Consider the following 25,459-nt stretch of genomic DNA (forward strand, 5'->3'; position numbering starts at 1 on the left):
AGGTCGGAGCTAAACATTATAAGTTAAGAGCGTATGCAGATGACCTAGTATTGACTTTGCAAGAGCCAAACACTAGTACGAAAAGGGTCTTAGAAATAATACAACAATTTGGCCAGGTAGCTGGATTTAAGTTGAATAAGCAAAAAACTAAAGTTTTAGGGAAAAACCTAACAGATATGGAAAAGGAGAAATTTCAGGAGGAAACAGGTTTGACAGTGGTCAAGAAGGTGAAATACCTAGGGGTTTATTTAACACCTAAGAATGTCAATTTGTATAAGGACAATTATGAAAAATGTTGGTCAGAAATTAAAAAAGATTTAGAAATATGGTCAAATCTGAAACTGTCAATGTTAGGCCGAATTGCAGTAATTAAAATGAATGTATTGCCTAGAATGTTATTTTTGTTTCAGACCTTGCAGATTCTTGACAAGATGGAATGTTTTAAGAGGTGGCACAAAGACATTTCGAAATTTGTCTGGCAGGGCAAAAAGCCCCGAATTAAATTCAAAATACTGACTGACGCTAAAGAAAGAGGGGGTTTTGCCCTGCCGGACCTAAAATTGTACTATGAGGCAGCAGCTTTTTGCTGGCTGAAAGAATGGATGCTCCTCGAGAACACGGACATCTTGGATCTGGAAGGTTTCAATAATGCTTTTGGTTGGCATGCATATCTTTGGTATGACAAAGTTAATAGTACTTTTAAAAATCACATTGTTAGAAAAGCATTATTTAATGTTTGGATAAGATATAAAGACCTATTGGAAAATAAAACCCCTAGATGGGTGTCACCAGTGGAGGCTAAAGCAGTGAAGAAACTCAATATGGAGGTCGGATGGCCGAAGTATTGGGAAATCTTAGAACAGGATGGAGACAAGTTTAAACTACAAAGTCAGGAGAAATTGAAGCACAAAGTAGAAAATTGGTTTCAATATCGCCAAATAATGGAATTTTTTAAACAGGATAGGAAAATCGGTTTCCAGGTGGAGAAATCAAAACTAGAGACCGAATTGTTAGAACCCAATACTAAGAATTTATCTAGAATGTATAACTTGCTGTTGAAATGGAACACACAGGATGAAACAGTTAAATCGGCTATGATTAAGTGGGCGCAGGATGTTGGACACAACATTATGTCAGATGACTGGGAATGGTTATGGAACACCGGTATCAAATTTACGGCATGTAATGCCTTAAAGGAAAACATTATGAAAATGGTTTACAGGTGGTACATGACCCCAGTCAAACTGGCAAAAATCTACCATTTGCCCGATAATAAATGTTGGAAGTGTAAAGAGACTGAAGGTACTTTCTATCACCTTTGGTGGACATGCCCGAAGATAAAGGCCTTCTGGGAAATGATCTATAATGAAATGAAAAAGGTACTTAAATGTACATTTCCTAAAAAACCAGAGGCCTTTCTCTTGGGCATTGTCGGCCAATTGGTGACAAAGAAAGATAGAAATTTCTTTATGTATGCCACAACAGCAGCAAGAATACTCATCGCAAAGTATTGGAAGACACAAGATTTACCTACTCTGGAAGAATGGCAGATGAAAGTGATGGACTATATGACATCGGCTGAGATGACAGGCAGAATCCGTGACCAACGAAAAGAGACGGTGGAAGAAGAATGGAAAAAATTTAAAAGCTATCTTAAGGACTACTATAAACTGAATGAATGTTAAAATGTTGTGGTTGCCAGAAGCAATAGGGTACAGGGATACAAGGTTAGACAATAAAAGAGGACTAAGATGACAGAGATTAGAAAGTAACAATTGGGAGTTGCTAGTTCAAATATGGACATTGGGATGCAGAGAGGGGGGGTATGGGGAAGTCCAAGAAAAGAGGTTTATGAAAATATCTTTGAAACTATTCGTGTATGTTTGTCATTTTTTGTGTTTGTTTGTTTTTCTTAAAAATGTTGTAAAACCAATAAAAATTTATTAAAAAAAAAAAAAAGAGCACTCCTGACTGACCATGGTTCCCTACAGTATATACTCTCATATGGGAATATTTTCCTGATACAAATGTCAGTCATGTCTGGCTGCTTGGTTTCCAGGGAATGAATGCAGAGCCCATCCTACCCACACCTGTGCCCATCATGCAACATGGCTGAGAGTAAGAAAAGTCTACAAGCTTACGTGCTAAGAGATTAGTGTGGCGCAAGCCCCCAAAATACAAGCTAATAAATTTGCACACAAATGGCTTAAACTGAGGTTACTGTTGATGTAGTTTCTTGTGTGACAGATGCTTCTCTGGCATGTTCCAGGACACTGTAATCCATGGCTGTCAATGTTTCCCCTTTTTTAAGGGAAATTTCCTTATTCCGAATAGGATTCCTCGCAAGAAAAGGGAAAAGTTGACAGCTATGCTGCAATCAGAGTTCCAGTAGTAGTCATGGCTCTGTTCTGCCTAACAAGACAGGCTTCAGAATTTTGCCTCAGGCCTTATCTTTTACTATCTAGGGAATCACACAATTCAATGCCATGTGTGTGCTTTGATGATGTGAGGCTTCAGATAGCGATACTTCACATCTCCAAAACCAAAGGGCATCTGGTAAGGGGCTTAGAAAATCCTTGCCTGCTTTAAGACCGCAGACAGCAGTTGCCCAGCAGTGTTCAGGGGCAGATAAAACAAGTGGCTAACTCAGCTGCCAACCTCACAGTATCTAGGCCTTCCTCTCCCCATCCCCATGCAATGCTTCACCCACCCCAAAGACCACATATAAATTCAAAAGAAGGTACCTCGTGCACAACAGGGTAGCAGAGCCAGGCAACCCTAAGTGGAGAAAAGAAAAACAGCAATAGTTAGGAGAGGGAATTCTTTTGAACGTGACGATGACAAACAAAACCATGGGTAGGAGGACAAACATCTTCCCTTGGGGTAGTTGAGACCAGAAGATCCACTCATCAGGGATGGGGCTTGCTACACAGCAACATTCAAGCCTGCCTGGTCTGATTTTCAGCCTAGGTGCCACTTAGAGCTATCCAGGCTGCTCCCTACCTAGTTGTCCTTTGGCCCTCAGCTTTTCTTGTTCTACCTGAACTTCCCCTCTGTTCTGACATTGCCTTGCTGGAACCTGACTGTTGCTTGACCTGCCTTCATTTCCTGCGTCCTGAACTGTATCTGCATTGGTGTCTCTAGACTCTTGCCTGGCACATGCCTTCACTTCCCCAGAACTCTACATTAGGCAAGTTCTCTCTCATTCGCCACCCTTGGCTAGATAGATCACACCCACGCCACCCATTACTCCATCTGAAGTTCCCCTTTCTCATTGCAGGGTGGAAGTATTGGATCTTACCTTGCAACAAGCACAGAACTTCCAGCACAGCAGAAGAAGCAGCCCCAGGAGGAGCATCAGCAAAATGACTAATGGGATAAGCCAAAGGAAGCTTCCTGATGGGCACTCTGTAACAACAGGAAAACCTTCATGGTTAGGCAGGGGTAGCTGGGAAACTAACAGAATTTGGGCACAGCAGGGAAAACAGAGGAAGAACAGAGGACGCTGCCTTATACCGAGTGAGACCATTGGCCAATCTAGCTCAGTACTGCCTACCCAGAGGCTCTCTCCCAACCCTACCTGGTGGTGCCAGGGATTTGCCTTCGGACCTTCTGCATGCAAAGCAGATACTCTACCACCCAATTACGGCCCTTCCTTATGACAGGACTGGCCTAAGAAATTTTCTGCCTGAGCCAAAGGATAAGATTGTCCCCCAGCCACTCTTGATTCCACTTACAGAATCCAATTAGACTGGCAAATGAATCTTACTTCAACAACAAAGAAGAGGCAACGTCCTCCATCGTGCTTGAAGGCAGAAAGCTGTGTCCTCCAGAATCTCACTGCCTCTTTCCAGTATCTGCCGCCTAATTTTACCTATGGAAAGGGCTGTCTCTGCAGGTGAGGGGGCAAGATGATGGGAAGGCTCTAAGCTCTGTGACTGAGCTCCTACTTGCCATGCAGAAGTTCACAGGATCTGGGATCTTCAGGAAGAGCCAGGAAAGACTTCTGTCTGACACCCCAGAGACCCACTGCCAGTCAAGTTAGATGGACCAAATGTCTAAGATAGCTTTCTGAGGGGCAGAAGATCCTGTTATGATCAGAAATCAGTTTCACAGATTTGACTTTGTCTAGAAATCTGCATAATGGAGTTAGTTAAGCCTTCATTATTAAAACATGCCTCAGAAGATTTCAGACTATGCAAGTGTACAACTCTGACTACGATTCTGGAAAGAGAGAAAAGAGCTGCCTCAGTCTTGCATCTCTACCTAGAACATCATTACTTACCTTTCTTCCTTTGCACAATAATGGTGCCATTAAGCTCTGGGTTGGAATCCTCTTCCATGCGGTAGTGGTACCTGCAGTCATCCTCTTCATCTTGGTACGAACAAATTGTATTTAAATCTTCCTCTGCAGAGACAAAGAAAATTTATAAAATGCTACCAAAACATCTTCAACATTCCTGAGATTGTCTTTATTGCCACCAATACAGGAGCAAAGTTCTGAAGACTTTGCGAGCCACATCAGGCAGGGCTTCATTGAACTCTTACACCAGTCTTTGGGGCAGTGAGAAACAGCAGGCTGAGGTTCCACTGTCCAGAAGGCAGTAGCTTAGTCAGAAATGTGATACAGTGCACACTGTCTTTAACAAGGCAACCATTCTCTATGGTTAAGGTTTGCCTGTTCATGCTATCGGTGAACCGTATGAACTGAAGGCTATTCCCTTGGAACCAAGACACACACTTGGTTTGATGTACCATCTTAATATGGTGAACGTGTGTACACCCCAATGTGCAACTGTGTACACATTTATCCTTTGAAAATAGGTGGAGGAAGCATAATGTGTATTATTCATACATAGGTAGTAATGCAAGCATGTTCACCATGTTTAGAAGTGAGTGCAAGATGGGGTAGGAGGAGGCCCAACTAGTGTGTGGTGTTGCATGGCCCTGTGCTCATTCCATAGTTACTCTACTACACTTTGCTTGTAGTATACTTGCAGTGTGTGAAGTAGCAGGCTGTCCATTGCCTGGTGTTTCAGTGTTCGTGCACATGCATCTAAATGTACATACATATGAGATGCACATACACACACAGGAAATTTTACTTCTAAAGATTCTGGTGCAGGGGAGCTGAACCCCTGAAGTATGTCAACTCTAGCCATTTACACCAACAACATTTAAAAATATATATCCCCCAAAGGCCAAAATAGGGACCGTGGTTTTGCCTGAGAAGGTAACCAAAAACAGTGAAAGTCTTTGGGACTGTTGGAACGTATGCCTCTAATGTTCGCTACCTCTTACACTGAACACAATTTTGTTTCCACCAATGCACTGTAATAGGAGGACTGCTTTCTGTGCCAGTGATAGGGAATCTGTGGCCCTCCAGTTGTTGCTGGACTCCAGCTCCCATCAACCCCAGCCAGCAAACCTTATGGCTAGAAAGGATGGGAGTTGGAGTCCAGGAACATATGGATAGCCACAGGTTGACCACTCATACTCTTTGGCCTACAGCTGAACATCAAGGAAATCATGGTACCTTGTTCTAGTTCATCCACTACTCGGATCTTGTAACGGCAGTTTTCACATTTCTTTCCCTTCTTCTCTCCAGTCCCCCAAGCCTGGCACTGAACACAGGTTCGGACATCTTCTCCACACACATGTCTGTAGCCCTGTTCACCAGAGAAAGGACATCAGTCTATAGAAGTATTGAAGAGGCAGAGTGAAAGACCAGCAGAGGTGGAACATTTGACTTTTGGAAGAGTGTTTGAAAGCAATACATACATTTATCTCATCGGAGAACAGGAAGGAGAGAAGGAACAAGTTGTTGCGTGGAATATATAAGACACACAGGGCTAAGTTAATCACTGCACTGAGTTGCAGAGAACTCTCTTGTGAAAGAAGCTGTTACTGTGGCAAATAAATAATTGAGAAACTCCCTGTCGCAGTCCCGATGAAAGAAGAATGGATGCAAAAAATAATGGAATACGCAGAAATGGCAAAACTTGCCAGAAAAATAAGAAATCAAGATAATAAACTTTTTTTTATAAAAGAATGGAAATGGCTTATTGAAAATTTACAAATAAACTATAAACAGATAAGAACATTGGTAGGATTGTTGTAATAACCTGCAGTTTTATAAGAGTACAGTCTTACCTTGAAAGCCGAACAGAATCCGTTCTGGAAATCTGTTCAACTTCCAAGGTGCGGCTTCTGATTGGTTGCAGGAGCTTCCTGCAGCCAATCGGAAGCCACAGAAGCCCTGCTGGACATTTGGCTTCCAAAAGAACGTTTGCAAACCGAAACACTCACTTCTGGGGTTGCGGTGTTCGGGAGGCAAAACGTTTGACTGCTAAGGTGTTCGTCAGCTAAGGTATGACTGTATACATTTAAAGTAGATGAATAAATGATTACGTTCAGTTAATTTGGAATATGAGGAAAATATATTTTTTTAAAACGCAGAAAGATTATTGAAATGTATAAAATTGAAAATCATAAATAAAAAGTAGAAAAAATAAAGAAATTCGCTGTTGTAGATGGAGTATGCTCATCTTTTGCTTGGTCTGGCTTGTAATGGAGACATCATAAGTAAGGGCTGCCAGGGAAGTTCATATTAACAGGGGAAAGCGGGAGCAAGGGAGTGACCATGTGTGGCTACATTTGCAGTGATCTCTATTTGTCAAATATGCATAAGGAAGAGTAAATGTGGTTTTAAAAGCACAAATAATAATCTTTCAAATATAGCATAAGAATCGACCCAAAGTCCTAGTCATCAGCTATATAACACTCTAAGCATGCTGAACCCCCTAAAGTCACTGGCTTCATCTAAGAGCTTACCAGGGCATAACTGGTTTCGCAGGTGGGTTCAATGTAGAGGGTGGGGTTACTACAGATGCATCGGCCGCATTCACATCTCCCGCGCCCATTACAAAGAATCTGCAAGAGACAAGGGCAAGTACTGAAAGTTCATTTTCAGGTGATACATCATCTTCCATTCTGAAATGGCAAAACCTTACCCAAATTCAGTTGAGGATATTTTTTTTCCCCACAGCCAAGAGGAAAGTTAAACATGGGGGAAAGAACCCTTTGGATAATCAGAGGGCTCTTTCCTTACATCTCTTAAGAGTTGGTGAGGATTTTTAAAAGCGTGCAAAGGGTCATAGGGTCTGTATCTTGGGAAGAAGGTGGACTTAAGCAAACAATTCATAATAGTTACATGGTGGCCTAGATTACTCAAGAGAGCAGATCAGAGTTTGGACTAAAATGCCTTTGTATTCCTCATGTGTGTAAAACAAACAGGTTACATATTCTGAACACTACCTCCAGTTTAACAACTGCTGCAAAAACTGACAAAATAAGCTAAAAACAGACTTCATACCCGTGCCTTACTTCTCCCTTATTAGTCGAGTTCCCACAGTTCTCAGAGCACAAAAGTAGAGTAGGAAATGGCCTTAGTGGGCAAATCAGCAGATGGAGGGTGGATGCAAAGAGGCAACTTAATGGTGCAATTTCATGCAGTTTTGCAGGGTAGATACAATTCCCTGGGAGTTTGGTGAACAAGCCAAGCCACAGAAGGTGGCTGTTCTGTGAGTAAACTGGGTTATCGAAAAGTGAGGGAGTGAGGCATGCTCACCTCCCACCCGTGTCTGGACACTTGTGGCTAAACTTTCCCGCTGCCTCTTCTATACAGCATAATGCTAAGCAAAAAAACAAAACAAAACAGCACTTCATCCCGCGAAGGGTCGTAGCTCAGGGGTACAGCATCTGCTTTGCATGTAGAAAGTCTTAGGTCTGTGTTATGTATTGTTGTGTTATGTGGTTGCTCAAGAGCGAACAGGCAAGACCCCCACTGGTCTTTTCAAAGGCTTTATTATCAGTGCAAAAACATTCACAGTGCAGGCCGTCTCAATTCCCTGTCTTGCTCAGTCACTAGCTGAATCTGGGAGTGGGCGGTCCTTAAACTTCCCCCAGCAGTGTAGTCTCTTGACCCCCATCCTACGCCTCCCCTCTCTGCGCATAAACCTACTGCGCAGAGAGGGCGTGGGCAAAGGGGGACCTGCCTCCCCCCCCCCCGCTTTGCTCCTGCTCGGTGCTGTGGCTCTCCCTTGCATCCTCCGAGCCCTGCATCCCTTCCCCACTGGAGGCGTGGCTTCCCTCCTCCGTGGAGGAAGTGCTGCTTCTCACGTTCATTGGAGGCTCCCTGTAACCCAACTGCCCATCCCCTCTCGCCTCTGAGCTGATGGCAGTTCCCTGACAGTCTGACTCAGCATAAGGGAGTTTTCTGTGTCCTACCCCCTCTCTGTGGGTTAACCACAGAGCCTAGGACTTGCTGATCAGAAGGTCGGCAGTTCGAATCCCCGCGACGGGGTGAGCTCCCGTTGCTCGGTCCCAGCTCCTGCCAACCTAGCAGTTTGAAAGCATGTCAAAGTGCAAGTAGATAAATAGGTACCACTCCGGCGGGAAGGTAAACGGCGTTTCCGTGCGCTGCTCTGGTTCGCCAGAAGCGGCTTAGTCATGCTGACCACATGACCCGGTAGCTGTAGGCCGGCTCCCTCGGCCAGTAAAGCGAGATGAGCGCCGCAACCCTGGAGTCGGCCACGACTAGACCTAATGGTCAGGGGTCCCTTTACCCTTTACCTTTACCTACCCCCTCTCTGAAGATGCCTTAAATCCATTAATCAGTCTACCAGCTCAAGTCCATTATTGTCTACTCTGACTGGCAACACCTTGCCCAGGGTCTCGGAAAGAACTTTCCCGAGAGCCTGGAGAAGTGAGGACTTGAATTTGGGAACATCCCAATGCAAAGCATGAGGCCTGCTACATCAACTTTGAAGTCACCCAGCCGTCTATTTAAACAGAACTCTCTCTGATCTTCAGGCTGTTGTACATGAAGGAATACAGCTTCCTATCCCCCTTGTTTATCTTTCTAAGAAGGGCAGGGGGGAATAACTTACCCCACTGCTGGAGATGCAGGTCTCATTGCTTGTGGGACACTCACAGCCAGGGCCTTCCCAACCACTTTCACATGCACACTGACCCATGTAGCAGCGCCCCCGATCTGCATAGAGGAAGGAAACAAGGATAGGGTTTCATAGAACTCAGCCTACACTTACATGGCTAATCTAGCTCAAGATTCACATCTTTGGCAAAGTGCCACAATGCCAATAGTTATGTCAGGAGCTTTTGGGGGTCTGTTGTTGTGTTGCTGTTTTTTGTATCTTAGATATTTTGTGCTTTTAAAAATTAAGAATAAGATGAAAACAAAAAAAATGTATTGCAATAAATATAAGACCATCTCACACTGTGGCTGCAGGAGCATTATAAGGTGGAAACAAATGTTGACGTCAAATAAAGGTCTGTACAGTACAGTAATGTGAAATTAAGGAGGGAAGTCCTAACATTTTTATCTATTGAAAGATCACAATTTTGGGTCAGTCATTAAGTGAGTACTGTTGAAAAACAGCTACACAACAAGGCCATGGAAGATGTATATACAACAGGGGTAGAGAAAATCTGTGTTGTGAAGCATTTAAGGGTGTCTTTATTCAAATGTGGTAGAAGTGCAAACCATTCAGAAGCTTTAAATGACTATAATCAAGACAAAGAAGTGGGGAATGTTAAGCTACTGTGTTTTCTACTTGATGGATTCATCGAGTATGCCTCCAACATTTTATAAAGGTTGATGCAGAAAGACAACAACATGGTCTTGTTTGCTGCAATAAGAAAGGCCAAGTACTGGAAAGGGAAAGGTGAACCAGAGAATCCATAGTATGTTTTTTATTCACACTGCAATCCTAACCACACATACTTGGGACTTAACTTCAGAGTACTTGGCATTCAGACGTAGTTTTTAGGAAACCAATAATGCTCAGGTCAACATCAACCTGACCTTGGCTGCAGCCAGACACAGTGAATGCAGGGAATCTGTTTAAAACACAGTATTTTGCCCACTCTGTCACTGGGCTAATCTCTACGGAAATGGATCACGAAAACACCTTTTGTTTTCCCTTCACTTGAGAGTGTAACTGATGCCCTCTAGAGGCTTTCAAAGAGAAGATGACAGATCTATGACCAACCACTAAAGGCTTTTCTTGGCATTAGCTGTACAAGCCTAGGGGGATTCAAAGGCAAAGAATATGAGGAAGGTGTGATAGCCTGCAGAAAAACTCAAACACCATAAGCTTTATAACTGGGGCAATAGGTTTTGGGAGGATCTTCTATTCAGTCATTAACACAATAGTGAATCCTCTATAATCTATGATCTAGTTGTGGTGTGATTTCACAAGCATCTGAGAACAACCGTTTACGGTGCAATACTAACTGTGCCTGCTAAGGCCTATCGGATTCAAGGGAGCTTACTCTCAGGTAAATGGATTCAGATGTGTAGCCTTAGCCTGCAGCAGAAAGTTGTAACCACCTGAGGGCAGACCTGAAGCCTGGTCACTGCTCCAGAAGGCCTCACTCACCGTTGCAGAGGAATCCGGAACTGCGGGGACACTGCAAATTGTCAAATTCACAAAAGCGGCCTTCAAAACGCTGGGTCCGACCTTCAGAATAGCACTCGCATTGCCCACAGAGGCATTCACCTTGCCCTGAGCAGGGCTCTGTATCCCCTGGTCGTACGCAGGCCGCATCGTCAGTAGAGGAGGTGGTAGAGCAGTTACACGTAGCTCCCCGCCTGTCATGGAGAAAGGAAGTCAAGACAAAGACTGAGAAGGGCCTCGAAGGTCTGACATCTTGGAGAGCTGAAAGGACCCCAATGGACAAAATGTGGAGACAGTGTGACTGCAAGGGGGACAAGGTCCTGTCTTTGTGTTTGAACTTTGGTGCACGGTGCTTAGAAGGCATGGTGCAAAGAAATGATAATAATTGGCCACAGCTCAACCTTTCTTTGCCATGAAGCGACTATTGAGAGGTGAAAGTGTGGCTCAGAGAAAAGCAGACAGCATGAGTCCAACATATATTTCCTGCCTCCTATTCGTAGTTGATTTGGAAGGGAAGAGAGCGGTCAGGAAAGTGACGTCTGAGAGGTGGCATTTGGGCACACAGTTTTCGAGTCTCATTTTCTCTCTCTCCCTGTGCCTGCTTCACAGGGGAGGGAAAGGGAGGGCTCCTTATGTTGCCCTCTGCTCCCAGGGATACTCCCAGCAGCAGAAGCAAGGTTGCACGTGATAACCACGTCCCTTGCTAGATTGCTGGAGTTTGGGGGTAGTAGGTTATTCAGAAACTAAACATTTTACAGCTAATTGGGGTGTGGGTGTCTAACATCAGTAGGGAACCTCTCCTACCCTATACTGCTCCCTTTTCAGACTCTCAGGGCATCCATGGGGTACGGGGACGGGACCCACTCTACTAAAGTTTAATACTAAAAGTGGGAGTATTATCCAGAAACATAGTATAATAAATAGAAAAATGTGAACATTATCAATAAGCAAATTATTTTGAAGTGGTTTCCTGAACAGGATATTCCTAATTACGGTACCACATAATCAGTCAATCAGGTCTCTGTATGCAATAAGCAGGTTTACTGGGTAGGTTTACACGTAACGTTGAACCATGGTTACCATTAACCAAGATTTATAAAACAACAATAAACCAGTAGTTTATTGTCCAGTAGTTTGGAGGATGAATTGTTTGGGATAGGTTACAGTAGTTTGGAGGATGAATTGTTTGGGTTAGGTTGCTGGTCCCACAGATTTTTTATTTATTTATTGCTGCTACACTGCTGTATTTTATTGATATCTGATGTTTTTGTGTTTTATTTTATACAGTGGTTCTTATGCTTGTTATTCGAAGCTGCACTGTGTTCCAGATTGGAGGAAGGGCAGGGCACAAATCAATCAACTGATATTTTCTGCTGAAGGAAATAGAAAACACACACCCCACTTAATAAAAAATAAGGATGAGGTATTTACCAGCCTGCATTGCAAACACACTCTCCACAGGCGAAGTTCCCCCTGAAATTGCACCTAGGTGATAGGACTTCCTGTTGCTGCAAAGTACAAGAGAAGAGATGTTACTGAACTTTATTCTAGGGGATCAGATTTAGTCACGTGTCCTTTAGAGAATAAATAATGGTAGCCTCTAGTTTTGCTTCTATATGCAAACCTAAAGAGCTCATACAAGAGTCAGGCTTCCTATAACATTAATATCTAGAGCCATTCTTGGGGTAGGACAACCAAAGAGGAGAACAAAGAAGTACCAGTTCACAGGGGCAGGCGTCGCAAATGACTGAGGCTGCTACTTCCACGTTGTTACCGAAAGAGGAGGGCTTAATGTGGAAAACGCCATCCCGATCTTTCTCCGGGAGACTGCAGACATGCTTGTCACCCACTTGCTCATGAGCTTTCACACGTACTTTGAATCTGCCCTAGATGGAAGAGAGAAGTCCTGTTCATTTGCTGGATTGATCCAAAGAGAGAAAGACAAGAGAGATATGCCACTTTAAACAGCAACCTGGAAGGTGAACGGCTAGGCACAAGGCTGAAGACGTAGAAACAAGGAAACGGATATTGCTAACCTGCTTCCGAGATGGATAAGAAGTATATGTTCCCGATGCTGCACCACACTGGCTGGCAGCATCCCCCCCCCCATGTATAAGTAGCTGGGTGGGATGGAGATACAACCAGAAAACCTACACGACGTGGTGGTGGTGGTCTGGGATATGGGGCCCTGCTCTTCCTGTCCTGAACAGTTATTGTTAATGGCTGCTTCCAGATGGTACTACCTAATCATTGCTCTCAAGTTCTGAACTAAAAGTGAATTGCAATTGACTTTCCACACTAGAAGGAGCATTGCGCTTCTGTGTGAGTCTTACTTTGTCCTGCCCATCCTATCAGGTGTGACGTAGCTGATGCGGATGGGCGCATTTGAAGGTCAGCAACACACATTCGCTATTCATTCATTCAGTTTATATCCTGCCCTTCCTCCTGAGGGAAACCAGGGCAGCTTGTGGGGAATGCCTTTTTCTTCAACCCTGTTTTCAAAATCAACCTTTTTATTAGCAGTAAAACACTTTCCTGCCTTTTTTTCTGAAATGGAGGAATAACTCTTAACACAGTCATGCTATGTTGCTGCTGCTGCTGCTTGTCTTACAGTGCTATAACAGTATACTAATGCAATTATGCAATTTCTATTCTGAACTTAAAAATGGAAAGCATAATGCTGGTGGTCAACAAAAGAGGTTTAAAGACTCTCTCAAGGCAAATTTAAAATTGAAGTATAAACACCGACAACTGGGAAACACTGGCCTGTGAGCGCTCCAACTGGAGAACAGCCTTTACCAAAGGTGTCGTGGACTTTGAAGACACTCAAACTCAAGATGAAAGAGAGAAACGTGCTAAGAGGAAGGCACATTTGCCAAACCCTAACCATGATCAACTCGCACCCGAAAACCTATGTCCCTGATGTGGAAGGATGTGTGGATCCAGAATTGGCCTCCACAGTCACATATGGACTCATTGTGAAGACTGTGTTCATGGAAGACAATCTTACTCGGCTATGAGTGATTGTCAAAGAAGAAGCAGCAACAACACGTTTTTAGCAACCTGGTTAATGATTGTTACCAGAAAGGGATGGATGGATAGATATCATCATGACATTATAACATTGTACAGTTATACTTCTTTATTTAAAAAAAGGAAAGTATTTTAGTGCTAATTAAAAGTTTGATTTAATAAAACACACATAAATGGGGTCCTAAAATGGCAGCAACCACTTATGATGAATACATGTTGAATATGTGTTTCATCCATGTCAAAACGCCACCATTTACAAACAATTAGTAGCTCTAAAGCCATTTGTATCTATGGAGGCTGCTCTACTCTTCCATTCTTCTGGAAATAATTGGACTCAGTGCCATCATCTGAATGCCCAGGTCAGGGATGGTGCATCGCATTTTGCCATTTGAGGCAAAACAGGAAGTGCTGCCATGCTCTGCTGCTGCCGCCACCAACACTGCCATATTTGCTGCTCCTTACACCTGCTCTACCCACCCTACCACTGCTGCTACTGGCAGAGAAGCAGTGCTGGCATCAGAACGGCTTTCATGTGAGTTCTTGCCAATTTGGGGGGAGATCACGCTTAAAATCGGTGCCAATGCTGTCACTTCACCACTAGGCTAATGGCTGGGCCGGCCCTGGCCCTGTCAAGAGTGAGTGAATGAGGAAGACAGAAATACAAAGGGGAGGTAGGCCTTACCACTTCACCACGGACAATATTGAATGAGCCAGACTCTGTCTTTTCATACATCTCAGATGTTATTTCTGTTTTCATGGCTTTTGGGGTGCCAAAAGCTCGAATGTCCATCTTGGAACTAATACGCTAGGAAAGGCAGGGAGGGAATAAATTAATAGAACTGAAACATACCAAATTCAGAGGTTCTCCCTAGATTATAATAATAGGATTTGCACATTATAACGTCCAACCATGTCCACAGAGGATGGCTCTATTAATTTGCTCCTTGAGTTGTATTGTCACCGCAAAATTCAGTGAAGTACAAATGTCAAAGGCTAGCTGTGTTTTGGTTCACATATTGATTTCAGAAGTGAAAATTATGCAGCTTCTCATTAAAATGCACACAAAATTGAATTTCTTTTCCATTCCTAGATAGGACAGATTCCTGATGTTGCCTCTTACATTGTAAGCCGTACGAATCAAGTCCACAATATTAGAGGAATCTTCTTGCAGCCTCCCAATTTCAGAAATTGGGAAATATGTGTGCAGTTTCTATTAAAAAAGAAAAAGCAGTGAATTAGTTAAATATTTAAGTTCTGTTACAACCTTAAATGGACAACAGAGAAAACAACATAGTTAAGTACCTTGTTATACACAGTAACTGAGCATATACCTTTATCTTACTACTGTAGTTGAATTTTTGCTGCTGAGAAACACTAGACACAGGTCACAACAACAAAGCAAATATTAGCTGTGGTGTTTTCCCATTGATTTCAACAGGATGTAGTTATGATTAATTTTCACTGGGTTGGGTCTCTACAATGGAATGTGCATTTCAAAGACAGTAGCAAAACCTCTTGTTGTGAAGGGATGGTTCTATCCTGTACCCATTCTAACCCATCTCAAAGAGGCCATTCTGATTAATGGCCTCCCTAGCTGATATTAATGAACAGGTGGAGAAAAGGGGCTTTGTGGGCAGAGGCTAGTTGTTTGGGATAGGACATGAAAGGCTTTACCAGTCACCACCAGTACAGTGAAGCGAGCATGGAAGCTAGTATGCAGCCAGTGCAACTGTCATAATACCAACTGAAGATGCTACCCACACCGGCCAATGCACTCTTTTAGTTGCAGCATCTTAGCAATTATCCTGGGGAGCCTCATGCCAGTAGGTCAAGCCAACACTCAGTGAAGTCCAATGAAGGTTGAGAATCTTAGGGCCAAAGCAGACATTATGCCATGAGGATCCAGGACTGCTCTTCCACTGGTCTTTTAAACAGACACACAGCAGTATGTGCATGTGCTAATTTAATTAGGAAAGTGGTGTGAAGGCTGGGACATTAGACCCTATCCCCTGCCCAACACCCTCAAGCTGTGAGTTGCTTTTCAAGAGGAAAACACAAATCTGTATCACGCATCTGAAATTTCCCCCCATGGAACAAATAGCAGCTTAGCAGGGGCTTTAGACTGGGAACATGGCCTGGAAGGAAGGAGTTAAAATACCCTCATTCTCTGTGCATCTTTAATTGAAAAATATTTAAATTATCCATGGCATAGAGAAAGTGGATAGAGAAAAAAAATATTCTTAGGGCCAAGCTAACTGTGATGTTAATTGCATAAATGCAATTAATGTACCTGCTTTTTATTACGGAAACTGTAGCCGAGGAGGAGCCTGAGCAGCCTCAAGACCATGAGGGCTGGGGAGAAAGGGAAAGTTTAACTCTTTCTGTTTTTGCCACAATCCTCAAAACCGTCTCTTGGAAACCGCAATGTGCATTTCAGTGGGACCAATGGGAACTTGCTTTGAAATGAAAATAGCAGCTTTGGAGAGGCTATTTTTTGCCAGGATCATGGCAGGAAGAGAAATATTTAAATCCTTCCCTCTCCATCCTCATAGCCTTCCCCAAGACTGCTATTTTCATAAGAATCGGCATGCAAGTTAATTTCCTTTGCAAAGTTGACATGTCTAGTTTGGCCCTCAAACCCCTATCCTTCTAGGACTTAGATTTAAGATACAGTGGTACCTCAGGTTACATACACTTCAGGTTACATACGCTTCAGGTTACAGACTCTGCTAAGCCAGAAATAGTGTTTCAGGTTAAGAACTTTGCTTCAGGATGAGAACAGAAATCGTGCTCCAGTGGTGCGGCGGCAGCAGCAGGAGGCCCCATTAGCTAAAGTGGTGCTTCAGGTTAAGAACAGTTTCAGGTTAAGTACGGACCTCCGGAACGAATTAAGTACTTAACCCGAGGTACCACTGTAAAGCATTTGTTCACTCTGATGCGGGGGTGGGGAAACTTAAAGCCACTCCAGATGTTGCTGAACTATAATTCCCATCAGCCCTAGCAATCATGGCCAATGGCTAGGGATCATGGAGTTATAGTTTAGGAACTTCTGGGAGGAGAAACTTCTGGGAGAATAAAATGTTCTCCATACCTGCTGTACTGTCTTTTTGCCCTGCAGGTTAGCTTCCTGGAAACATCTGGCTGATCACTGAAGGAAACATGATGCTAGCTTAAGGTTACCAGATTTTTTCCAATGAATCCAGGGACACTTTTCAACTTCAATGGATTTTGTATGGGGACTGATTTGTAAATCCAGGGACTGTCCCTGGGAAACGGGGATGTCTGGTAACCTTAGGCTAACTAAGATGGACCTTAGGTCTGATCCAGTAGGGCTTGTTCTATATTCTTCAAAAAAACGTATCAGATAATCAGTCATGGATTTCTTGGAGTAACATGTAGCTTGGTCCATTTGCAGATGGAAATCTGTTGTGTGAAACAAAATATATCCTGGTCTGATTCCTGACTGGGATTATCCAACTAACCACTGGGTGTCCCCACTGGATTACAAAAATAGATTGCACAGCTGCTTTGAAATAGGCTATGTTCTTGTTTCTGCTGTTACCAAGTTGTTGGGTGAGAAAATATGCAGTACCTGAAGGTAATTGATTCCTACACCTGTGTGCTGAGTCACATTACCCATATATTCCTATGGGAATATAGTGTAGTGTTTTACAGAGAAGAAAGTGAACTGCAGAATAACATTTCTAGGATGAGGAACATATGAAAGAAAACACTAGAAGCACATTTGGACATATACTAGAGAAGACAGTGAAAACCCACAATATCTCCACTTCAATGTGAAAACTAAGGAGATGCTGAAAAAATGAAAAAAGCTCATCTGCTGAAGGATTCTTGGATAACTTTCAAAGTGTATTTCCCAAACAACAATGACTGATGGCCTCCTTTCCCTAGTCAGATCATGTAGCCCTTTTGCTGCTGGAGGAGGAGAGCAGAGCTTTTTGTCCAGCAGTAAATGCCTAAACTGGCTTCCTTGTAAGGTCATTGTCTGCAGGCAATGGTGACCAGTGTCAACTGCCAGTGGCTTAAAAACACACCTCTCAGTTTCTCCTCTGACACCATCCAAGCACCCAACACCCACTGTCTTCCCAGTGTCATTTTTCACCTCATAGTAATCGTAAGAGTGGTTGGTGACAGCAAATATGGGGATGATATTGCTCTGCCTCAGCAGTTTCACAAGTGCGGGTACGGAGGGGTAATCCTGCTTTGTGTCAAAGGTGTAACTTCCTGTCCTGTTCAGATGGCAGTATCCATCGTTCCTCCTCATAATTCCTGCAAGGACATTGGCACCGTCAGCTTCATAATGGAAGGCAGACTCGGTGGAGAACACCAGGAGGTGAGTGCTGTCTTCCCGCCAGCCAATCTGGTCCTGTGGGCAAAGAGAAAAACAAAAGGGTGTAGATTCAACATTGTGGAGGGATTTAATTTACTCAGAATGGTGAAGCTGGTTCCCCAAAAACAGGTTGAGGAGAGTGCTGTGGACATTCACACCATGGCAGAAGTTTCTGTGGCAACCCCTTCTCTAGGTACATCAATAAAGCTTGCAGCCACTGGGTGTCACTTCCAACTGCAGACCAGTCCAAGGTTAGCTGAGAGGTCTGGAAACTTCATCAATTGTTTTTGTGCTGATGTTGACAGTGTCTGGTCACTTCTCTCTTATCTCGTCGCCTCAGCTCTTATCTCTTAACTATTGACAAGGTATAGCTCCCTGAATTCACCATGTGTTCTGCTTCCATTCTAAAGCACTTCTGGTATTTATTTACAGTGGTACCTCAGGTTACATATGCTTCAGGTTACAGACTCCGCTAACCCAGAAATAGTGCTTCAAGTTAAGAACTTTGCTTCAGGATGAGTACAGAAATTGTGCTCCGGCGGTGCAGCAGCAGCGGGAGGCCCCATTAGCTAAAGTGGTGCTTTAGGTTAAGAACAGTTTCAGGTTAAGAACGGACCTCCGGAACGAATTAAGTACTTAATCTGAGGTACCACTGTATTTTTAACCTTCATATGTCTTTCAGCTGCTAATCAAACTGTTATCTCCATCTTTATGCATACAGCACATTTCTCACAAGTTTGTACCTAAAGTGGTTTACAACACAATAGCAGTTGAAAAACAATAACCATAGTACATAATTAAAACACCATTTACCATTTACACTAAAGTAACAATTCAATAATAATTATTATTTAATAACAATTATTATTATTAACAATTATTTGATAATTATCATTGTTAAGCAATAATTAAACATTTTTAAAATTATATCTTCAAAACATTTCCAGAAAATAAAACATAAAATACACCTAGAATCCCAGGTGTGTAACCTGATATCTGTTACACCTGGGAGGGACTTATTCAGTCTACATTCTCTATCTTGGAAAAAGAGTCTACAAGCTGACCTCATGGCTACTTCATCATTCTAATTTTTATAAGTTTTGGTTTTTCATTTTCCCTCATTCATCTCTCACTGTCCGCTTGATGAAAAGTTCTAGAGAACTCGCCACACTGTTGTGGGTCCCAATAAAGCTCCAGCTGAACTACAAATTTTGGAGTTTATTTAAACTGTAATGTTCTAACTCTAGCTATGGCTTGATAACAGCTAGTCCATTCTAAAACTCAGCCAGGTTTTAGCAAGACACAAGCATTACCATGCGCTGATAATTGAAGCAAAGCTTTGGCCTAAATATTCTCATTGATCTCACAGCTTGATGAGGGGCTAAGAAGGCCCATATCCATCTTACACTCAGTGAATTGCTTTATCTCTCTATGCCTTCTTCAGCGACCTCTTGGCTCACCTTGCAAACAGCCGTTTGTAATATGGCATCAAATCCACCTTCTGGGGCATCCAAGTTCCCTGATATTTGCTCCATCATTAACTCTTGGCTGAATTTATTGATATCATGGGTTAGGCGGATGACATTCTTAAAGGAGAAGGGTGGGTCAGCACCAGTCCAAGGCTCACGGAGTCTGAATGTAAAAAGAATAGCAAAGGCTTTATAATCAAATACCAGCAAGTTGGTATCAGAAACACCTCCTCTGTATCTTGTAGGGAAAGACCTCGGTCATCTGCCATACAGTTTAATAAAATTAATTATGTGAGCTGAAACAGCAAAAATAAAATAATAAAAATACAGTGGTACCTCGCAAGACGAATGCCTCGCAAGACAAAAAACTCGCTAGACGAAAGGTTTTTCCGTTTTCGATTTGCCTCGCAAGACGAAATTTCCCTATGGGCTTGCTTCGCAAGACGAAAACGTCTCGCGGCTTTGTTTCCTTTGTCTAAAAACAAAGACATGTTTTGTTTATAAAGTTAATTTATTTTCCCTTCAATTTTTGAACTGCTCTTTACAGTATGTGTGACTTTAAAGAGCAGTTAATAAACTGTTGTTGTACCAAATTTGGCTTTGTTTCAACTTTTTTTGACCATAGGAACGCATTAATTGATTTTCAATGCATTCCTATGGGATTTCGTGATTCGCAAGACGAAAAATTCGCTAGACGACAAAAATTGCGGAACGAATTAATTCCGTCTTGCAGGGCACCACTGTAAAAATTAACAAATGAGTTGTGACCAAAATGTTCTTAGGCATAAGTTGATTTCATCAGATGCAGAAAGACACCGACTGTTTTCCTTCGTTTTGGAGGAAAGATGGGATATAAATGTAATCCCCCCCCCCCCGTTTATATTTGGGGTGCACAACTGTTTTGCAAAATAAGTTGAAAAATGAAAGAACACATATTAAAAACAGATATTCATCATGAGTCAGTCAACTGACATACACAAGATTCAGCCATGAATGGATATGATGAAGTAAGACAGCACGGTTTGGAGAAGGGGCATAGTCATAGGTATTAGAAACAGGCTAGCTTAAGCTACAAGGCTTATTCACTTTATATCTTTCACACCCACCCACTAAAAACAACAAAGAAGGCAGCTATGGATCCTAAATAGTTAATTCACAAATATATCCCCTGGGTGCACCACCTTCACTTACCTCTCAGGCCTCATATCTGTCTGTGGGGCTGTAACTTTATCCACAAACTTGCCAAAGCCAATAGTATAATCACTGGTTAGCTGAGTCAAAAAATTTGCTGGCAGGAAGAAAGTGGGAAAGGAGCAAGTAAGTGAAGATGTCCTGGCACACTTAGATTAAAGCTGCAATCCTAACCATGTCTGCTCAGAAATAAATCCTGTTGAATTAGATGGGGGTTGCTCCCAGGTAAGTGGGGTTAGAATTGCAGCCTTAGTCCTCTGCTTGAAACATACTTTCCCACAATGTAGTCCGATTACATAATACACTTCCATTGCACCTGAGGGCAGCAGGCTAGTTTGGGGCTTCAAAAGAGGTTCTATGGTGCGTGCGCACACCTTTGTCCCCCAACAAAGGGAAAAGGATGCCCCGCTCCTCAGGATCTGCTGCCTGAGATGGTTGCCTCATTCAGCCTAATGGTAGGGCCAGCCCTGTCTTTTGCCAAGTGCACTCAGACGTTGCAGACCGCTGTTTCCCACAGCTTATAAGTTTTTAATTCTCACCCAGTTGTTGGCCCATTGTTTTAAGGTTGTCCAAGTCGTCACGCATGGAATAGGAAAAGTCCATGAGAATGTAGAGGTCCACAGGAGATTCACTGGGCTCAAACACATCCACGTCAAAGCTAGCTTCCTCACCAGCTCTCAACTTCATTGCTATGTTCTGCGGGGATACTTGTGTTTTCTTCAGAGATGTATCAATCTTAAATTCCTGCCAGAGGAGACACCAGTAATCCTCATAAGATTTAGCAGTCATGTTGCATTTTTTGTTTTAACAGCAGATCAGAGAGGGAGAGAGCTGATTCATGACAAATAAGAGATTAACTAAATTTACAATGCTTCTACCCTATAAGTATGTAAAAAAGGTAAAGGTAAAGAACCCCTGGATGGTTAAGGTGTCACCAGGCAAAGGTGACTATGAGGTGCGGCACTCATTTTGCTTCAGGTTGAGGGAGCTGGTGTCTGTCCACAGACATCTTTCCGGGTCATGTGGCCAGCACGACTAAACTGCTTCTGGTGCAACAGAACACAGTGATGGAAGCCAGAGTGTACAGAAACGTCATTTATATGTATGTACAAGATGTCTGGACCAATTATGTAACCCTCCCCTTAAGCCTATTGACTTAGAAAAAGATGTTAGGGAGGCTGTCCAAGCAAACTCGGCTTTTGGCAATTCTAGACAGCGATTCAGGTGTGTGGAATTGTTTTATTATGTCTGTAGCCCATCACCTTACCGACAAAGGTCCCTATAGTTAAAGCTATGGTTTTCCCAATAGTGATGTATGGAAGTGAGAGATGGACCATAAAGAAGGCTTTTCGCTGAAGAATTTATGCTTTTGAATTATGGTGCTGGAGGATACACTTGAGAGTCCCATGGACTGCAAGAAGATCAAACCTATCCATTCTGAAGGAAATCAGCCCTGAGTGCTTACTGGAAGGACAAATCCTGAAGCTGAGGCTCTAATACTTTGGCCACCTCATGAGAAGAGAAGACTCCCTGGAAAAGACCCTGATGTTGGGAAAGATTGAGGGCACAAGGAGAAGAGGACGAGAGAGGACGAGATGGTTGGACAGCGTTCTCGAAGCTACCAGCATGAGTTTGACCAAACTGCAAGAGGCAATAGAAGACAGGAGTGCCTGGCGTGCTCTGGTCCATGGGGTCACAAAGAGTCGGACACAACTAAACGACTAAACAACAATAACAAATCCCGTCTTTACATGACTTCCTCTCCACTCACCGATTTTGTTAGCATCTCTCCTTCCATGAAGACTATGCTGGTCTGACTGCATCCGTATCTTAATAGGTTGTCTTTGAAATCACAGCGGGACTCTTTGAAGTTCTAGGGCAAAAGAAATTGTATAACAATGACACACACATTTAGAAAATACATGCTATTCTCTATTTTTAAGTATTTACCTTACTATCTGCCTCCATGTTAGACTGAGGGTAGGATGTAGTGGTCCCATGAGAAATTCCTACGTCTACCTGTAACTGCAACTTAAGAGAGGTAGGTTTGCAACAGTGTGAAGAGAGTACAGTCGTACCTTGGTTCTCGAACAGAATGCGTTCTGGGAGTCCGTTCAATTCCCGGAACCCTTTGGAAACAAAGGCGCGGCATCCTGCAGCCAATTGGAAGCTGTGGAAGCTGCGCCTGACGTTTGGCTTCCGAAAATTGTTTGAAAACCGGAATACTCACTTCCAGGTTTCGATCGATCGGGAGCAGATTTGTTCAGGAGCCAAGGCGTTTGAGATCCAAGGTATGATTGTAAATCCAAGTTTTTGCTCTCCAACCTTACTCTATATGACACTAACATACCACCTGGCTACAACCTGGAACATCAGAGCTGGAAAATTCACATCATCTCTCTCACACAGTGCTTTTAATGGGGGGGGGGATGGGATGCAATTCCGCTACCAATCACTGAGGCACTAATCAGCTTTCCCCAACCTTTGATCTTCAAATGTTGTTGGAAGACAATCCACATCAACCTTAACCCTTGATCCTGCTGGCTGGGGATGCTGGACACTGGGGAAGACTACACTCAAGTAATTTACACACACTGTATGAACTAACCCTGCAATTTAGTTGTAACATTTGAGGAGTAGCAGTTTAGGCTGTATTCCAAAATCATGTGTACTCAGAAATGAGTCCCACTGAATCTGATAAGGCTTACTCTCAGGTTAACTATGGTGGTTATGATTGCAGCCTTAATGTGCGAATTTAGCCCACTGAAGAGAATTGTGTTTGAAGTGATATGAAACTTCTGTTTGCTCATACACACATACAAATTAGTACTTGATGTTGTAGTTGTCAAATGATAAGCACGCGCATGTCAAGGGCACCTTAGAGTGTGTAGAGCAATAATCTATTTAGAAGTGAGAGGGATGAAACTAAACGTTATGCATCCCCATCCAAAGGCATACAGGTACATTAGAGTCAGCAGGACCATAAGAGTAGAGGCTCAACACACATCACATGTGTAATCAGGATTGATATTGCCCAGGAATGCAGCACTGGAGGCTGTGAGATTGTGGCCAAAACTCAGGTGAAATTTGGAACTTTGAGATGTGTATGCATCAAGACAACAATCCAACAGTTATAAAAAGCTCCTACCTCATCACTGCAAAAAGAGCAGTCCTTGCTCACTTGGATACACTCAGTGCAGCTTTTTGCCCTGGAAGCCACACAACGGTTATCTAGGAGACAAGAGCAACAAGTCAGAAACACAGGAAACCAGACTGGTCTAGCAATGGAGAAAGAAGGGGACTCTGTCTTAGTCCCATTCTGGCTCTCTTCTCATTTCCTTTGCAGGACACACACAATGTTAGTCAAGAACAAATCTTAATTACAGCTCGTGGTTTGTTAGCAGTGAGACAAACCATGAGCCCAGGTTCAGATGTAATGCTAAGCCAAACCATGACTTAACTCCAGGTACCATGGAAGCAGGAGAAATGGGAGAGGAGTGAGATGGCCAAGATGTTTGCTCCACGCACTTGCAGACTCCCACATTCACATTTAGCCATAGTTCGGCTTAGTATTATATGTGAACTGGGCCATTGTGAAAACGTTACTCATGGCTTTGGTGCAGATAAGAAGAATTTCAGGTGAGAAATGCAATACAAGGAGAATACAGATACCAATTTGACCTGCAGGAATAAGCTTGTTTCGTTTTGCAACTGCGGATCTAAATCATAGGTACCAGCCTTCCCTGTCCTAGTGCCCTTCAGATGTTTTGGATTACAACCGTTGGCCATGCTGATTGGGGATGATGGATTTGGAGTCCAAACCTTATGGAAGGTGTCAGGTTGCGGAAGGCTGGGTTCATGCATTACATACAATGCCAAAAATAGACTTTTAGCCACTGCCCTGAACTGTCTGCACCGTCTATTAAGCCCACTATATTTTGTAATTATTCTGCCTAGAAATGAGATATATTATGCCTACTCAGTGTTGCGCAGGAAGACAATAATCGATCTTTCCACCATCTTTCTTGCAGAGCATCAAGACACATCCCAGAAAATGGCGCCAATTTGTTTATCTCCCCCCCCCCAAAAATGGTTTATTTTTAATCTTCAACAAACAGAAGCAGAGAATCAAAAACCATTTTGAAATATACCATTCAACACAGCTAGTGTGATATAGAACATCTGTTATTCATGTTGAATAAAGCCATGTTCAGAGCTCAGGAGAGAAATCAGCCTCCCTAAAAAGCAACAGTCTCACCATCGGGTACAATCCTACATGATATTAGCTTATTTGCTCAAGTCAACACCTACCTGTCATTAGAACACACTTAATTTGAAAATAAAAATTGAAATTCAATTAATTTACCATGCATGCATGTTTAGAATCGTCACCTTTAATTTGCAGAGGCTCAGAAGAAATATTTCAGCCACATCTAACCCCAAGTATAAAACTATATGTTGCTTACGTTCACCTTGAAACTATTCTTTCAAGAGAGATTTCTAACAAGTAAGGTATCCAACAGGAGAATGAAGTAGCTGTTTGGGTTCATTTCCTACTTCCTTGGCATGTGTATAGTCAAGAGGTCTGCATGCACCTCCCTGTCTCCCAGATAACTTTAATGTGGCATTGACTAGAGGAGGAGGATTGTGGGGGCTATGCCATCCCACCTGCACGTGCCAGGGATGGAGTTAAAGAGTACTGTAGCAGCTCTTCTGCAAGGAAGCACTGTAACCTGGATTGCAGCCTTGGAAGTTGAAAACAAATTAGCCTCTTCTACATGGGTGCCCAGAGAGAGTCAAATTGTAAAGCGTCATTTGGGAATTTTAAACATTAAATATTTTGACATATAAAATCAAGGTGAACAGCTGTCACAATTAAAATTGAAACCTAGAAAGAGGGCTAAAAGGTTCTACTAAAATCAAGCCACTGTGTG

The 25,459-nt window shown here is 42.9% G+C and overlaps 1 protein-coding gene across 7 annotated transcripts in view; it reads right to left on the reverse strand.

Annotated features, from left to right (window-relative positions):
* The window catches only part of ITGB4 (integrin subunit beta 4), a 78,956-nt gene that overhangs the window by 32,354 nt on the left and 21,143 nt on the right, over positions 1-25,459 (reverse strand). For all 7 annotated transcript variants that reach the window (XM_081185068.1, XM_081185067.1, XM_081185071.1 and 4 more), the window contains exons 3-19: positions 23,674-23,756; positions 22,297-22,398; positions 21,065-21,269; positions 20,526-20,622; positions 19,326-19,497; positions 17,638-17,901; positions 14,635-14,724; positions 14,197-14,319; positions 12,200-12,367; positions 11,913-11,989; positions 10,464-10,675; positions 8,952-9,055; positions 6,835-6,933; positions 5,537-5,669; positions 4,286-4,408; positions 3,302-3,408; positions 2,745-2,778 (exon numbers count right to left, since the gene is read on the reverse strand). In XM_081185068.1, coding sequence (XP_081041194.1) covers positions 2,745-2,778; positions 3,302-3,408; positions 4,286-4,408; positions 5,537-5,669; positions 6,835-6,933; positions 8,952-9,055; positions 10,464-10,675; positions 11,913-11,989; positions 12,200-12,367; positions 14,197-14,319; positions 14,635-14,724; positions 17,638-17,901; positions 19,326-19,497; positions 20,526-20,622; positions 21,065-21,269; positions 22,297-22,398; positions 23,674-23,756 — 2,193 coding nt within the window. The remainder of the gene's footprint in view (positions 1-2,744; positions 2,779-3,301; positions 3,409-4,285; positions 4,409-5,536; positions 5,670-6,834; positions 6,934-8,951; positions 9,056-10,463; positions 10,676-11,912; positions 11,990-12,199; positions 12,368-14,196; positions 14,320-14,634; positions 14,725-17,637; positions 17,902-19,325; positions 19,498-20,525; positions 20,623-21,064; positions 21,270-22,296; positions 22,399-23,673; positions 23,757-25,459) is intronic.

Source organism: Podarcis bocagei (assembly GCF_964188305.1).
Source record: "Podarcis bocagei genome assembly, chromosome: 2".
NCBI lineage: Eukaryota > Metazoa > Chordata > Lepidosauria > Squamata > Lacertidae > Podarcis > Podarcis bocagei.